This window comes from Bemisia tabaci, chromosome 10, assembly GCF_918797505.1.
Source record: "Bemisia tabaci chromosome 10, PGI_BMITA_v3".
Lineage (NCBI taxonomy): Eukaryota > Metazoa > Arthropoda > Insecta > Hemiptera > Aleyrodidae > Bemisia > Bemisia tabaci.
Genome location: NC_092802.1, coordinates 33,407,866 through 33,425,942, shown reverse-complemented (window position 1 = coordinate 33,425,942; position 18,077 = coordinate 33,407,866). Strand labels below are relative to the sequence as shown.

The 18,077-nt window shown below is 37.1% G+C and overlaps 1 protein-coding gene across 3 annotated transcripts in view; it reads right to left on the bottom strand.

Moving 5' to 3' along the window:
* The window catches only part of trio (trio Rho guanine nucleotide exchange factor), a 441,213-nt gene that overhangs the window by 310,202 nt on the left and 112,934 nt on the right, over window positions 1-18,077 (bottom strand). For 2 of the 3 annotated variants that reach the window (XM_019052145.2, XM_072304973.1), the window contains exons 8-13: window positions 17,576-17,698; window positions 16,441-16,632; window positions 15,001-15,132; window positions 14,063-14,200; window positions 8,838-9,047; window positions 7,617-7,739 (exon numbers count right to left, since the gene is read on the bottom strand). In XM_019052145.2, coding sequence (XP_018907690.2) covers window positions 7,617-7,739; window positions 8,838-9,047; window positions 14,063-14,200; window positions 15,001-15,132; window positions 16,441-16,632; window positions 17,576-17,698 — 918 coding nt within the window. Of the gene's footprint in view, window positions 1-7,616; window positions 7,740-8,837; window positions 9,048-10,512; window positions 10,606-14,062; window positions 14,201-15,000; window positions 15,133-16,440; window positions 16,633-17,575; window positions 17,699-18,077 lie in introns of all 3 variants that reach the window. The other variant, XM_019052154.2, reaches the window with a different exon arrangement.

The following is an 18,077-nucleotide window of genomic DNA, read 5'->3' as shown; positions in this document are numbered from 1 at the left end:
CCGAGAAATTCAGTACCTCCTCGACGGAAAAATTCAGTACTTTTCCAATACCTCCATTTGCCGAAATTCGAAAAATTTAAAAAAATTTAATTTCTCTCTCAAATTGCGACAAAAATGAAAAATTCCGGACCTTCTGACGGAATTTCCGCACTTTTTCATTACTTCCGGACCGCCCTTAAAAAATCAGGACTATTTCCGGACTTGTAGACACCCTGTAAAAGTGGTTCCATTGGTTTCCTCAGTAAATTTTCTGCCAATGGCACTACTTGAAATTTAAAATATGACAAAATTAACATCAAAATTTGCAGTTTTAGTCAAAAATTTCATGTCCGAGCTGTCAAATTGACTCTATCCACTGTGCGGAGGCTGCAATTTTGTCTGCATCTGCTAATTGATCGCTGATTAATGGTCTGTGTCGCGGAGGTCTCGCGGGCGGGCGAGTCCGTGTCTTGCTGTAATTAAAACTCGAACGCGGAAAGCTTCAATTCCCGCGATTTTCCGTCTAATTTGGAGTTTATGTGGACCGCAGCGAGTAAAAGTCAAACCCAGCGCGTGACCCAGTTTACCTTTTCACGATGATTCCTGGAACCCTCTCGGTTCCCATATTTTAGGACTCAATTCATTTAATGGGGTCTTCATAAGAGAAGTATTCACGATTTGGTAAACTATCTGCCAAGTTGAGAGAGAACCTCGTATTCTAATGTAGCCAAATTTTCATTGCCCTCTACTCAAATCGTGTGTCCTTGGCAACATTGTGTTTTCTCCATTTAAACCTATGGAAATGTATCGATTCCCGGAGAGGCGAGGTGCTCCGAAAAGAATCGATTATTTAAAATTAAATGGAGGAAATCCGGTGTTGCCAAATTGCTGGATCCGCCTACGCCTGAGAACAGTAACGTGGCGTGCATTGCGATGCATCGATTAATCTGCCATTTAAATTCATGGAAAAGGATGGATACACAGGGTGTTCGCAACGAACACCTTAATAATCGATTCTATACCATAGCTTTAAATGTAGAAATATCGATAATAATCGATTATTCATACCTCGCCACTGCCTGAGAAGGGCGGTAGTCCGAAAACTCAGTTCTGGCTTTTTTTGTTTGTGAAGTACATCATGGCCCATGGATATTTGGACTTACGTCTTTTTTTCTGCTAATATTAAATTAATTTTAACAGTTTTCGTGCGAAAAACGCGCGAGTCCGAACACTCACAAGTCACAGTTTTAACAACGGAGGCTAAACCTCAGTATTTTTAAAAGTTAATAGTCCCTTCTAAATAAACATAACCCACAAGTCACAGTTTCAATAACATAATCTAGAACTTAGTATTTTTAAGATGTTTCCCTTCTCGATGAATATAATTCAGTTTTGGAGACTCCCTTACCAGTAGCGCTATTTCACCAAAACCTTGGAGGGAGGGAGTGACCTTACATGTCCCCTAACACGAAACCTAAGTAAATAAATTGTCCTTCTCTCGTATATATTGGCAACGGGAGCTTCTCTCTTTGCTACTTTTTATAGCATATCATTGAGTAAAAATTAATAAGAGAAGAAGAAGAAGAAAAGAAATACAGTTTTCAGCAATGGAGATGTTGCATGTCTGAGGAATTTGCGATTAGAGTACTGATTTTTATGTAAAAGCTCGCGAGAAACACGATGGTGCCACTGGTTTTCTCTGAAATCATCTCCCAAGCTCAAAAAAAGCTCTCAAGTTGAGGCCAAAATGAAGGGGATATCCCACGCTATCCCGAGAGTCCACCTCTACATCAAGACAAACTCTCCATGCAAAGTTGGGGAGCAAATATATTGACAGGGCTGCCACTTTATTTGGGGACTCCAAAACTGAAAACACGGCAACCCTGCTAATGTTTTTGCTCCCTATCTTTGCATGGAGAGTTTGTCTTGATGTAGAGGTGGACTCTCAGGATAGCGTGGGATACCCCCTCCATTTTGGCCTCAACTTGAGAGCTTTTTCTGAGCTTGGGAGTTGATTTCAGAGAAAGCCAGTGGCACCATCGTGTTTCTCGCGAGCTTTTACTTAAGAATCAACAGTCAAATTGCAAATTCCTCATACATGCAACAGCTCCATTCGATTCATTTTTCTCGTTTTTTATCTAGGCCTCCTCAAATGATTGGGGGGGGGGGGGGGCGTTCCTTCACTTTAAGTGGAGGGTTTTCTCTCGGGCAGACCCCCTGCCTGGAAAAAGAGAGCGTTGATCCCCTGACGGAGGAGTTGAGTGAGGAGGCCGCTTGGATGCAACCGCTGCGTTGGTGCCACCAGTGCAGCAGCGCGCGGTGTTGACGTTGACAACGGAAACTCATCATGAGGTTCTGTCACCGTGACTGACAGCACGCGGGCAGCTCAGTATGTTCATTGGCCCGCGTAATGGAAGGTGCATCTTTGCCGTGCTAAGAAAAATTGCAGAACAGGATGTCTATTTTTTTTTCCTTTAAGGAAATCCTGGTGAAATCCTGATTTTTGACTGCTAAATCCTGATTTCATATTTTTTCCAAATCCTGTGACCAAATCCTGATCTTTTTGCGGAGAAAAATTAGGCGAATGTATTTTCACAAAAATATCTCTATAAAGAAAATCCGATCGGACGGCCGACTTTACTCAACTCCTGATTTTACGACAGATTTTTCCTCAAATCCTGATAAAATCGGGATTAAATCCTAATGGACCTCAAATCCTGATAGAATCGGGATGGTTTCAATCGCACTTGCCCTTATGTGCGAAATTACGCGTTGGCGCCGCCCAGCGCCGTGTCAAATTACCATGTATTTCAGGATACCACTATTCGTGCTCTACGCTTGTCCTGATTGCATACGCAAAATATGGAAGGCGCTTTGGTTTCCTTTACGTTGTTGCATGTCAGACGCGGCCGGTTCGACGCCTTCCTAAATTGATATGGACCTTATGATGCAACTATTCGTGCTCGACAACTGTTCGGATTGCATACACGAAATATCGAAGGCACTGTAGGACGATATCGCTCTGACAAAGTCAAAGTAACTGTGCGGTTCTCAATGGTTAAATCTGATCTAAAGTCCTCAACGTTTACAAGAACTCTACTGGGGGCAGATTATTGAAATTCTTGGAAAAAGTGACTTTTAGAGAAAGATCGCAGGCAGAAATCAGCAAAATTTTGAACGGATACCTCATAGTAAAATTCTTGTAAAATGGTGGATCATTCGGATCAATTTTGCAACCTTGGATTAGATACGCTCCCTCGTTTCTGAAATGACGAATTCCTGATTTATCGTAACTCATGAGATGCTCATAATAGGACAACTCGAATCTGTTGCATTTAGTGGTATTTTGCAGTGCATCTAATAACACGTGGTATGGAAATCGGATGATTTCAAAACGACAATTCATACCGCGGGAGCGCTGGATTGAGATGTCGCGCGATGCGATCCAGAGATGTCGTAAAATTATGCGACCTCCGAAGAATCTCCGTTCGAATTATTTCATCTCATTTTAATATGAAATCCTGAATTCGCGCGACAGGAAAGAATCCTAACAAGATCTGACGCCTTTTTCATAAAAAACATCGAATAGATGTGAGAAAAAAACGGCTATGTAACAGAGGACAGAGAAAATTTCAAGACGTAACAACGACCTCCGACAAAACCCACATTCTTTGATGATTGAGTGCTAGTATTGAGTAAAAATATTTGGGTGAACTTTCGAATCGAAGGAGAGTTAAACCAAATTCTTACCTAATTGGAGAATAGAGAGGGGATACTCGAAGCAACCGTAATTCCAGAAAGCAACATTCACGGTGTCGATACAATAAAAGAATATCCAAAATTCCGATGAATTTAGGCTAATGGCCGGACGGTAGGTTATCCAAAAAATGTAATAATTGGCACAGAATTTCTCACCACACTTTATAGACTTCGAATTCTCGCTCAAAGATCGGAGCTATCGATTTTTATACGAATAAATTTAATTAAATTCGCGGAAATATGATGATGGATTTAAAGTTGACATCAACTAGCACTAAAATTGATCCGTTAAATGAGGAGTGAGAAACAGTAATTAGGTTTTAACACTTTAACAGTACCAAAATTACACGTTTTAGATTAGTTTTACAGCTTGGATCACTTGTTAAGGTCGCTGAGTAAAGTGCGAGTACAAAATTGACACGAAAGTATAGCACTGAACTACGGATAAAAAAGCACTTCCCCGAGAATCACGAAGTTTAAAAAGAGTTATCAATCTTTTTAGCGTCGTTTCACTTTAATAACAACACTGCACACTACGAGGAAAATTTCTAAAATCATTTCACACATCAAAACAAGGAAAGGAGTTGGCGACAGGGTACTTTGACTTTGTAGCAGGACAGAGGGCTTTGATTCCCCCCATCTCCTCCATCGTATTTCGTCATACATTTTAAGTCAACTCAAATAACGTTTAAATTGTTTATTTTCATTTTTTTCCCACTCTTCTTATCTCAACATTCATTGAAAAAAAATAACTCTGAGAAGTTGGTAAATTTGCCCAGGAATGGACAAACAACAGTTTATTTTATGAGCTGAGAAGTACGAGGAGGGGAGGGGGGCAACATTTTCCACCCAGAATAAAATTTGAGAGGAAGTATCCCGCCAAAATCACCTTGTTGGCAAAAAGTTCGTGAATTACATGTTGATAGGGTCCCTATGCCAGGACGACCGCAGTTTGAGATGAAGACATGAAATTTACTGGTTACTCAATTCCCTACAGCGATCATTTTTGAAGAATTTGGCGTCTTCCAAGTTTCTCTACACGGTGGAAACTACTCCGACAATCCACTTCCGAAAAAACTCGGCGCCTAGGGCCGCAAATTCGGAAAACTGCCAAAACTTATGGCAGCCGGTACCAAGAATTTAGGCTCCAAGTGCCCAGATTTTCAGGATGTGAAAAACGTCGAAAATTTTCATGTACCGTGCACCTCAAAAATTTAAGTCACAAATCCACTGTCAGAGAATCTGACAGAATTTGTTTATGAGAGGAGGAAATGGCCAGAATTTGTATTTCACTGGAAAAAAAAACACATGAATCTAGAGTCCAGACTCTGAAAACATTGACAAGAAAAAGGACTCTTGATTCAATCAGATTTAAGCTTAAATCAAAGGAAATCCGCTCAAATTAAGAGGCTTGGTTCTTGATTTAAGCTTGAATCTGATTGAATCAAGAGTATTTTTTCTTGTCGATGTTTTTAAGAGTCTGATCTAGATCCAATGTGTTATTTTTTCCAGTGTTTGCGCTCTTCCAATTTCAGGGAACAAGGGAAAAAATGTGTTTTTGAAATTAAATTTTCGATTCCACCATTTTACTAGGTAATATTAATATTTCCGCCAACCTTCCCCAACTTTCCCTGTTTTCAGCCACCCGGAGTGTACACCTCTTCCTATAGGTAACGAGTATTTGATCAACTAAAAAAAATCCGAACCGTACACAAATCCACCACAAATCGTGACGTCGAAACACCTCGAAGGAGCGGCTCGCGAAGACCGCGGCGAATAAAAACACTCGCGCGAGTTACTGGCGCTTGTCCGCGGCACGAAAAGCGTGCACTCGCGAAGTACTTGAACACGCGGGACCGGCGAAGCGCGCGCTCTGGATCACCGTCGGATGCAGACTGACACCCGCTCACCCGCTCCGCGAGGCGCCCGCCGCGGGTTCAAAACACGGACCGCGGCGTTGCCGATTCGGGCACAAAAATAATGGGTTCCCCGTGCGACCTGACGGGAAATTGTGGGAGAGGCGCCGCGGTTTGGCAACGTCGCTTCGGGATGCCGGGATGAGTGGATACTCCCGCTAGGAGCCACGCGAAAGCTGTGCGATGTTGACATGCTCAACGAGGAAAGTTTACAGGATTTCCATGATTTCTTCAGTTTTCAATTGGATGGCGCACAGAGCATCTAGTCGATAGGAGAGGTCTGTAACAATTGGAGACTTGTAAAACGCTTTTGAAGTCCGTTTATACAAAACTTTGGTTCACAAGAGTGTTTCATTGGTTTGTCTCGTGCAAATTTTCGATCTCAAGAGGCACCCCTATCAGTTTAGAATAAGACAAAATAAATATAAAAAATTGCAGTTTTAGAGTAAATTTTGTGTCCGACTTCTCTAATTGATTAGATTCATTGTGGGGGGAGAGGGAACCTATTTGTAGCTGGTGTTCAATGCAAAGGGCAGGTAGTTGTTAATAACGGCAATCTACGAGGAACCCGACAGTTATCACATTTCTCCTTGTAGAAGCACACATTTCAACAATAGGATCGTCCATACCCTATTCTTTGCTATACTTGTCTCATTCTAACAGCGCACATTTATTTTTTTGCTTCCGGATGAAATTTTGACTTCTGATTTCGATAGCTGTTCCTGATTATTTCCTAGCTTGACGCGATTCCATCATGTTCACTTTCAATGGACTCCATACTTCTCCTGACTCAAAATGTGAATTCCTGGCCTCCCGATCTTAGAACAAAATTTCCTCTAGATTTTTTCCAAGATGGTGTGGCTTGGTATTTTCTTCCTTCGGCGTACGTAACAGTTTCCAAATTTTCCTGATATTTTTTTTTTCTTTTCTCGGACTTTAAAATTTTCGAATTCCCTGATTTTTGCTGTCTGCTTCCTGACTTATTTCCTGGTTTTGACATGGTTTCTATTATTTCCTCATTTCCCAATTACTTGACTTTCCCTGACTCCAAATTTTGGAATCCTTGGCTTCCCTGACATAGACAAAATTCCTTCTTAGATTTTTTCCATGGTAGCTACTATTTGTAAAATTTGATTTGGATTTTCCAGATATTTTCCTGATTTTTCCTAATATTTTAAGTGAAATTTCCTGATTTTTTGCACAGATAATGTGACATTTGCTAGATTTCACGAACCAACATATTTGATGAATTGAATCAAATGTTTCACTTGTGCATGTGCTAAACTGCGTGTATGTTGAAAAACGCTTGACGCACTCAGAATTTTGCTAGTCTGATTGGTCAAACTCTGATTCATTGCTGACAGATAATTTTGTTACAGATGACCAATTTGACAGACATTGATTCCGATTGCTTTGTCAGCGTAAAATGCAATAAAATCAATTCAAATGTAAACTACAGACTCTAAATTATCACTCATGAGTTGATAATGACGGTTTTCAATGTGTATTAGATGTAAATTTTTGATGTGAACAAGTAGGGAAACATGTATTATAGTTGCTTAATTTTGACTCAGTCTGATAGCCAATTTGGGACCATTGCTTGCAGCATTTCTTAGACTATACTACTGTATTCTACATGTTTGTGGTTTACTTCAAAAGTAGCGAAAATGGGGGCAAATAGTTGATCCCTTGACAGAAAAAAACTATGATTTACACAACTTATTAGAATATCCTACATAATTTTTTAGTAATTCTGTCATCAAAAATAGTGTTGAGAAATTTTAAAAACAGAAAACTGGTCCTTACAAGAGGAAAAATATGTTGCTGTCATTCTGAGTCTATGTGTCACATTATAGGCTCCAATAAGTGGCAGTCGATGATGGTCTTCCCAAAATTGCTGACGCGTTTCTACACACTAAAATTTCAACAAGACATGCATAACAGGATGGAAAAAGTTCTTACCTGAACAACGTTTTCAAAATGTTGGTGACTCTTCTGGTACATGCGAGCTTTGGCAAGAGATCGGCCGACACCAGTATTTTTCCTAAGGAACACTTCACCGTGATTTGCTAACCAGTCTAAGACCTAGAACAAAAATTCAAACAATTTTGTAAGTTTTAGAAAAACTAATCATGACTATATGAAATGAAATATCAGATTTTTAATTCTGAATTCCTTACTCCGAAGAATTGAGAAACTGTTTTTACTTAAATGAATTTATTGGTGATTGAGGACAAAATCAGTTCACTTGAGAGGAATGTGGAAGTCGATTTTCTATTAACCTATATTGGAAATGATGGAATCTATGTTAGTAATGAAATGTATTCAAAATGTTTAAAAAATTGTTCTGCTAGAGGAAACAAAGTTAACCCAAAATTTCTGTTCCAAGATCGAAGTTGGCCAAGTTCAAGGTAAGTGAAACAGAGGTATGCTCTTCCCGGCTCATTCAGCCAGAACTTGACTTTCGGCTCCTGCCGGTTGAACAGTGGCGCGAAATGCGAATTTCAACAACTTTACACTCTTGGCCAAAAACAAATATGACCGTCTGCTGTTGATAAAAATGAAAAAATAGCCACAATACTGATAGCAAATGAATGTTCATTTTTAAAGAATTTGCTTGCATTGTATTTTTTCGTTTTTATCAAACAGCGAAATTTATATTTGTTTCTGGCCAAGACTGCAAAATTTTTGAAATTCTAACTTCACGCCACAGCTCTAGCAGCGGAAGCCAAAAGCCGAATTCTGGCCGAAAAGGTCGGGAAGAGCATACCTACGTTTTACTTACCTTGGGCCAAGTCATGGTAGTTTAAATATGGCATGAATGGCAATCTACAGTTTTTCTTAGAAATTCACCTATACCAAAACGTGCAGTTAAAACTTATCCGATACCTTTTCGCCTACGAATGCTGTTTGATAATATCAAACACAATATTGGTAATACTGTATGGTTGTCTTGCAACTCGAAGCGTAACCATGATAACATGTAAAAATTTGTGAAGTTTGTTGGAACGATTAGCAAGGTCTGTGCAAGTAGTTTTGTTTTTATAGGTACACATGTCTCATTTTCATTGTCTCTTGTCCCACTTTCACAAACTTTTTTTAAAAAAGTTTCTAAATGATTCTTGAAAATGTTTTATTCTCAGTTGCATTGGAGATCAAATGCAAAAGCTAGACGAGACTGACCTGTTTGACATCTTCTTGAAACAATCGAAGGGCAAGTCTTTGATGTAGTTTGATTTTCTTTGAATGCCACTTGTGTTCCAAGCGGCGATGATGATCAAGAATTTCGTGAATGACACTCAACACATGCTTAGCCCCTTCTGAGTAATCTGCTGCCGGATTTGCGTGTCGGCTTCCGATACTTGAGGAGGAGTCCGAGTGTCCACTGTCCACCTGTTTAGTAGAAAATAAGAAAATATTAGTATTACACTCTCTTGTTACAACTTTACAGAGCTAGTTGTAATGAACAATTGCGGAGAAGAGCTAGGGGAAAAAAGACGAGACCATAGCAAAGCATCATTCAAAATAAATTTAGATGTTAACCCAAATGGGCCAATTGATGATTTATGCATTCTGGTTGATGTGACATCTGTTTAATCTTTTCTTTCTTCAGATCTAATAATATGGAATGATGTCACAGGAGAAAGAATTTAAAAACTTAGTCTGAATTTCTCGTTAAAGGACTCAGCAAGGAAAACTCAAGGGTTTCGTTGTTGGCTAAATTTGGTTATTTTTTAATATGACGCTCTTCATGACCTCCCATGTACAATGAGATTTTAAAATCAAACTTAATACAAGCTGACTTTGATAAAGGTACGCTAAAACGTGAATTTTTCGGCCTTTTAACTTGCAATAGTGAGAAAAAATGGTAGTGGCTGAGAAAAGGTCCTCTTTCCGCCACGTCGACTACTTTAGAACAAAAAGCTCGATGTCCAAAGCCGCAGAAGGGCCGAGTGTCCAAACAAATATGAGTGAAAGAATGCCAAAAAATTATTTTTCCAGCACTTTTACATTTAAAATTGGCACATAGAAAGTTGGAATTTAAAATCTCATTGTATTTGGGAGGTTGAAAATGATACCATATCAAATAATCGCAGAATTTAGCTGACATCAGATCCCTTAGTTTTTTCAGCGCTTTTCTTACCTTCCTTTATGAGTGCATATTTTGAATTAGTTGAAAAAAACTATTAGCTTTTTTAAACAGTGAAAGAGTTTGACACCAGAGTATTGGGATTGGAGTCGACTTTTGCTGAAAAGTGAAATCATCATTTGCATTTATTGATTTATTTTTTCCCGACTACTTCAGATTTTGGGATTGAAAATAAAATAAAGTATCTTGGACTTTCATTAAATATTGCTTTCAAGCAAAAAAGAGATATTGGTGGTTAGATGTGTATGTCACTTGCAACGTTCAAAAATCTCTAATTTTGTTTCATTTTCTTGAAGGAAAACTAATCAGAATTTTTCCTTGCAATTTTTGTGGTTTTTCAGAATGAGTGAAGAAATTCATAGAAAATTTCAATGAAAACTACTGATTAGTTTTCCTTTAAAAAATAAAATAGGAGCTGAGACTTGCAACGTCAGAATTTGATAAATGCATTTTTCGACTTTAGCTATTGATATACATTTTAAAAGAAAATGCTTTGGAAAAAACATCTTTTTTAATCTTGAACAATGCGTTCTTGAACAATCTGTAACATGTTCAACATGTTTAAGTTAGCGTTTGAACTTTTTTCTTCGTGCAAAGGTAACTTCAGGCACTTCTTTGGTCTTCGAGACCTCTGTAATTTATATAAAACTCTCCTGAAATTATTAAAAAGTTAAGATATTAAGATAAACATGCAAGAAATATACATACATGCTTGCGGTTAACTTGGTCCATGGATGTTTGGTTACATATCTGAACTAAATGATCAAGCTGGTAGAGCAATTTTTTACTTGTACTATGCACCTGTACATACAATATTAACAACACCATCACCACATCACCATAACCAAAGATTTAAGCAGTATTTTAGACATAGATAATTAACTGAGCATTAAAAATTACTAGCGTCAAATTTTTATACTTTAAGCGCATCAAAATCCATCAAAAAATATTTTTTCTTTCAAGTCCCTTCCTGATCTGAGGGAGTCAAAAGAGGAAGGACTTACTACATTGACCTCCATTAAATAGGAGGTCCATTAAATTTCAATGTTTTTCATACTTTCAAGATTATTTCTGTTGGATTTTCATAAACGAGAAGCAAAGAGAACACAAATATTAAAACATTTTGTGACATTTTTTTAAAAATTGGTTGCAGACATTATCTCACTCAAAAAAGATTTACTGCATGGCTAATATGTTTTTTTCTTCTTCTTTTTTTCAAATTATTAATATTTTAATGCTCAGTTATTTATCATTCACCAAAAAAATTATTACACATTTAAATGATCATTTAGACTGAGTTAAGTAGAAAGGAACCGACCCATATTTTTCTAAAAATGGATTTAACAGCTTCCATGAATTAATGAAAAATTCATCATAGTAGAGATGCTTTGTAAAAACTCAGAATTCAATCAAAATTTAGATTCTAAAACTGAAGAGAGCTGAACTATGAGAGCTCTGAATTGTAGACTTTTTTCCTCGAATAAAAATGGGTTCGTTTCTTTCCGTTAACTTGATCCAATTCAGACGGGTTAAGAGAAAAGCCGTAAAAAAATTTAGTGCGAATCTGGTAACAAGTACCACAAGTTTTATGCAAGTAAAGAAAAGACAATTCCTTTATGCCCCAAATTACTGCAAAAGTTGATTAAGATACAACTGGAGACTTGAGCTGATGAATGATGACTTCTCTAAAATGATTACATTGATTTCGAAGGATTGATTCTTAGTGAGTCCAGAGGAAGCAAGGGTGCCTGCTTTGTTGGTTATAAGAAAATAAGAGCCTTTCACCTTTTTCCTACCTTCATAATTCTACATTATTTAGAGTCGAAAATAAATAAAGGAGCTATTGAGAAACAAGAGAGTACCTTGCAGGAACTAACGAAGACCCATACATAAAAGTAACACTTGATGGGCCACTAGCCGAGGTCTGAACAGGAAAAAGACACGACATAGTTCTCTTTAAAATCTCACACAAAAAACAATTCACAAAATTAGAAGTTTGAGAATCAACTTCTGATCGAGATATTAACAAGTATTCTTAAAACGAATTAAATTACGTTGGATTATACAAATGATGTCATTGGAATTTCTTTATCTAACCAATGTTGCTTCTAAACAATTATCTTGTTGAGGAGTAGATTTCTGAACTTCAAAATGTGTGATTTGTTCTCCTTGAGAAATAATGAAGAGAAAACATGCTGCATAGTGCTTCAATTCATGCTTGTCTAGAGGCCCATTGAATATACTAACCAGTAAAAAAAAGAGAAGATCAATTAATCAGAAAATGTTTCGTGATTCGGTGGAATCATAAGGAGAGAAAAAGAATGAAGGATAGGGAGCAACAATAAGCAACAGATATAGAGAGAAGCATTTCTCTTCCAACGAGATTTTTTCTTCAAAATTTCATTAACTGAAACGACAAAAATTGGTCATTCGGTCCATCTACGTCCGAAGATGGTTGCAAGAGGAGAAAGGAGGATATTGATTTTTGAGGAGATTGCATAAACACCACTGATACATCCACTGCTAAAAGTTACGAGATTAAAATGCAGGTGAACAAAATATCAAATTATTTATTGCAAGTGAGATTAAATTTGGTAAGAATATTGAATTTTGGGGGATCAATGCTTTAAAAATTTTTGAGACAGGAGTTAAAAAAGACCTGACCTTTAAAAAGCTTCTTTTCTCATCTACGTAGCCCATTTGTAGTTTGAAAAAAATGATTTTGTATTTTAATTAGGTAAAAAAAAATGTGAAAATGAAGCATTCTACCCCGGTAAGAGAAAGAAAAATTATTTTGGTTTTTGATGCATGACATTGATGGAGGAACTGAGCAAAACTTCATTAGTTGCTAGATTTCATTCTGGTGGAGCATTCTCACAGTTAACATTTAACATCCAACATCAACATTTAGGAAGGAGGGACAGAAGAATGATGGACGAAAATATTCATTGTGGTTGGAGGGTAAACAGTTTACGCAAAGCTGAGGTTTGAGAAACACTTGCATTATTTTGCATGAGCATTGTGGTCTGAGATGATTGACGGCATCAAGATGCATTAATTTCCAGAAGAAATAAGGATGGAAACTCAAAAGAGTCCTGCTGTATTTTAGAAGAACCGCACCAACAAACCCAGCGTACACTTTGATGAGAAACAATAGAGACTTAAACTACACCCCAAGAGAAGAAGCAGATCAAAGTTTTTAGAGTACAGAATGCCCACAGGCGGAACCAGAGATAATTTTCTGTGGTGAAATTAAGAAATAGTAAAAAGGCAGAAGAGAATTTGTGTGTGCGTTTATGTGTGATACTCAGCACTTCCACAAAAGTTGGGAACATGTTGTTTGCCTGTATTTGGTGATTTCATTGGATATGAGGCACTCAAAGAGCAATGAGGCCAATAACTAAACAATTTTCTTACATACACAGATTTACACCAAAGTCGCCCGGAAGGTTTCGGCCACAACAATTCTGTTTCAAATAACAAATCGACGGTCAAACTACCAGACCACGTATCTCAGTTTGCGACGTTGTAGACTTCCTGTCATACTTCATTTTTTAAATGAAAACCTACTCAACGTCAATTCTTGAAATCTTCTGTGTTTATTCTTCTCTGTACAAAGAAGACTCAGTTAAAATTTCAAGAAATGATATTGATTTGTTCTTCTTCAAAAAAATAAAATGAGAGCGGAGATTTTTAAACACCGCAAACAAGATGCATGGTTTGGTAGTTTCACTGTCGAAATAAAGAGAAGAGTTACACTCAATTCGAATGATTATTCACCTACATCATAAGATACTCAATGCACTTGGTGAACAGTAAGAGTTTTTGATAAGCTTCGAATACTTAAGTTCATTGCCTTCACGGATAAAAATTTTTCTACACTACAATAAACATATAATGTTTAAAATAGATGCAAAATCTCTCAGGAAAACGGAAATACACTTAAAACACAAATCTTCAAATCCAACAAATTTAATATTTCGTGGAATTTGTAGGAATTATTCAACCAAGAACAGCATGGCTAGAATTATTATCGTGTATATATTAATTTTATAATCCTATCCCTCTGTTTTAATCTTGAGATTTTCAGAAACAAAAAGGTTATTTCTTGGGGAGAACAACAAGGCTGCAAGAGACAAAATGAGTCAAAGGAAAGATGCTGAGTGAAAGACGATAAATTAGTCCCATGAACCATTGAAAGCAAAGTCGTTAGTGACAAGGGTACCATGTAGTCACCGAATTCAAAACAAGGACATACGCTTTTATTGCTGAAAGGATGGTGTCCACCTCCGCCGAAATGAATGTACGGTGGTTTGCTGGGAGGCGGAGGAAAGCCCAGACACGCTTGAACTAGTAAATCTAATCCGTTGAGTAAACTTTGGTAAGAGTTGTAAACCTATAAAATGGTTAGCTATTTAATTAAACTTGATTCATAGAACACAAAGGTCATTGTCGTAAAAATTTCACCTTTTGCCTTTTGGCGGCAGAAAAAGGGAGATTTTAATTGCTTAGTGTTAACTGGACGAATTCTCTTTATAATTTTTGAATGATTACATGATAATGAAATGATTAGAGAATAATGATGATGTAAATTGAATAATAATGTAACTATTTAAAAACAAAAACTTTTGAAAAGTCAACAGATTATGAGAGCAAATTTTAAGAGGCCCTATATAATCCTGAGAGCAAAGTGCATACCTTTCAAAATTGCAAATCACATTTCAAAGAATGAGTTTGTAAATTATATTTTTTCCTCAACATTTCAAAGCAGTGAAAATAGAGGTACGCTTCCATTGCAACAAACTAAAGATATAAGATCAGTGAAGTGCTGGGCATAAGTATTTTTAAAATTCACAAGTCTTTGACAGTTATAGAGTGAATTTCCAATTCACATTAAAAATTGACCGTCCGTTTGAAATTATATTTGAAGCCACAAATGCCTGCAAATTTATTGATCAGATTTTAAGGTGACATTGCCATTTACATTGCGAATAAGAATATTCCCTTGAACAGCCACAATATATCAAGAGGCTTGGTAGCTGCTGTAGAAAGCAATGAATATTATGTAACACTATTTACCACAATATGCTAACAAACGCACTAGATATTTAATCCGTTTTGCCTATCTTGAATTTATAAACATAGGATGGTTACAAAAAATCGAAAATATTTAGAATAAAATAGAAGAATACTAACCTCTGTGTATGCTTGGCACATGGACTCATAAAGGGCTTGGTGTTGATGTATAGAGGTTTCTAGAGATATGATATCACTCGGAATATTCATATTTTCACAAGCCTGTTCCCAAGCCGAAACATTTTCAACATACTGTTGAGAAAAGAGAATAAATAATAAATTACAGAAATTAACGCTCTTAAAATTAACATAAGGTCAGATTTACGAGGCAAAAAAAATAATTTTAAATGAAACATAACGGATAATTTACATACGGAATATAAAATGAAAGTTGAGCCAGTAGACTTTGTCTGATTCAATAATTATCTTGCAAGTTGGTAATGAACTACATTTAGTTTACAAGGATCTCTAATAAAAAGCGTACAATAGCAGATCTCCGATGAAACTCTAGAGAACTAGAGAAAATTCAAACTTTCGTCGGGAGCATGTCAAAGAATCCAAACAGTTTCATGGCGTTACAAGTTACAACAATGTCACTTCAGAACTTCACCGAAACTAATTATGCCACATATTCCTAAAATCACAGGACAGATTCAAAGTTAAGCCCCTTAAAGTGAGAAAAGTATTCCTAAAAGTATAAAAGAGCAATGCCATTATGGCTTACAATGCTTCCTGATTGACGCCTGATCACTGGGCCTGCTGCAAAATAAGGTAGACTTCAAATGTGAAAAATACTTTTCAACTATTTGATTTTGAACCGTTATTACTCCTATTTTCCTCTATAAATTCAAAAATTTGGTTGATGTTCTCATTTTTCTGCTACTGGTAATGGAAACTGAAACCGCCTCCGTTTGAGTCTAGAATCCCATGATTGTTTGACAATCTCCCAAAATGCGAATAGTTTTCTTTTAAAAACCACCCCTCTCAGGTTGGTAATTATCATCTATTAGGGTTGATACTTTGTAAATACTGCAGTCCTCTAAATTTTATTAAATAAATGAAAAAAAAAATAAAAAAATGTATCATCTAGTGAATTGTGGTGGTTGGTGGGCCACTGTAAAGTGTAACCCTGTCTTTCTCTTTGTGCTATCATCCATTGTGAGGCTATAAAAGCCTAAATCTTAGATATGGAATTGTTCTTTAACGATTTTAAAATATGTACTATGTTCAAAATTTTGCTCAAGGATGATATTTTCCAAGACTCTGGTCGCTTTCCTTACTATGCCTGACCGTCTGCTTTGCCACAAAATAAGCTAAGCTTCAAACGTGAAAATACAATATCAGGTTCAACATTTAGCCTAAAATTGATTTTGTTCATGATTATTGATGCTTCACACCTAAAAATTCAGTATTAGTTATTTTCTTTTGAAAAACCTCCGAAGTTTCCAGAGTAAAAGTAATCTAAAAAGAGGTTTAATCTACTCCAAGGTTAGGAGAGTAATACTGCAAAAGTCTGACAGAAAAAAAAAATTATGATTCATGAATAAGAGGAGCACTGACTTGTTCAGCTTTATGATGAAAAAGAACAGACAGCGCTAAGACAGCTGTTCTTTCATCTAGACTAGCAGCGAATTCCTTCCACGCTCGATCCAAACGTGTTGATACGGCACGAATATGCTGAACAGCGTAGTGACCACTCTCGATCATACCCGCCGCAGCAGCTAAGATATGGCTAATGTGTACATGTACATCCTGGAAAACGAGAGAAAATGACTAATTAGACTTTGCACATTATTAGAGGAAAACCTTTTTTGATCAAAAACTATAGTACATACATACATACATGAGTCGCTTTTATAGCACTCTTTGGCGCTACGCAACGCCTAATCGCCACAAAACTCGGTATTCCCACAGGTCATCAGGGAGTTGACATTCCCTCATTTCATTTAATACCCCCTGTCGCCACCCTCTCACTGGGCGTCCCCTTCGTCTCCTCTCAGGAGGAACCCAATCAAGCATCTTTTTGGCAGCCTCTCTTCCGTCATCCTCTTGACATGACCGTACCAGACAAGCTGTTTGGTCATGACGTCGAACACGTTGTCATTTTCGACTTCCATGATATGACGTATTCTCTCATTACGGACCCGATCTCTCCTAGAAATTCCTGCCGACCTCCTCCAGAAATCCATCTCCGTTGCTCTTAGCATATCCTGTGTCCGTTTCTTCAGCTCCCAAACTTCGCATCCGTATGTTAATATACTTTTAACCACAGCGTTGTATATCCTCCTCTTGTCAGGATGTCTCTGTCTCTTGTCTCTGTCTTGTCTTGTTGGATTGCAGGGTCACTTCAAGCAAAAATTCAAAACTTTTTACCCAAATAATTCATTTGAGGCGCCTGGAACCAAAACTGGCATCTCCATTACCCTGTCTAAAAATTGTGCCATCATTATAATTTTAATATTGTGAGAACAGGAAAGTCTCCGTATTTATGTCCTCTTGTGAATTTTCTGTTACAAGCAAAAAAATTTGAAAAATGGTAAAAACAGCTACTGGTTTTGGTTGCTCCTCACAGAAAATTAATATAATTGCACGTTTTCTAGACAGGGCAATGTAGATCTGACAACAGCGTGAGCTGTGCATGTTTTGGTGGTTCATTTTCATTAAATTTTTAGTGAGATACTTATAGGGAACTTACCATTGATTTAATGGTGAAATGATTATGCTCTTCTTGAAGTTCCTTGGCAAGTTGATACGACTTCCCAATCACAACATAATTATTTAAAAATAAATCACGATTGCGGCAAATCCATTCGAACATCTGAAACATGAGAGCGACAAATTAGAAAGATACAACAACGGTGTATGTTGGCTTGTTCAAAACATTTGGTGATACAAAGGAATATCTGGTCACCAAGGGAGAATTTAGATACTTCGAAAAAACTAATTTATTTATTTATCCATGTATCCTCGTAAAGTTGGAATTAAAATACTTCGATCAATCAGCTCTGTAATTCAGAATTGCGTGGCTGTTTGCTCTGGGATTCATTAAGGAGACTATCAGACAGGGGAAACAATGATAATTACCACATGCAAAAATCAGAAATAAAGGCCGCTTTTTAAACTTTTTCAATTCATTTGATTATTTCAAAAGTATGTTTTTCAACTATGAACGAGAAGAATATCAATGGCCAAAGTGC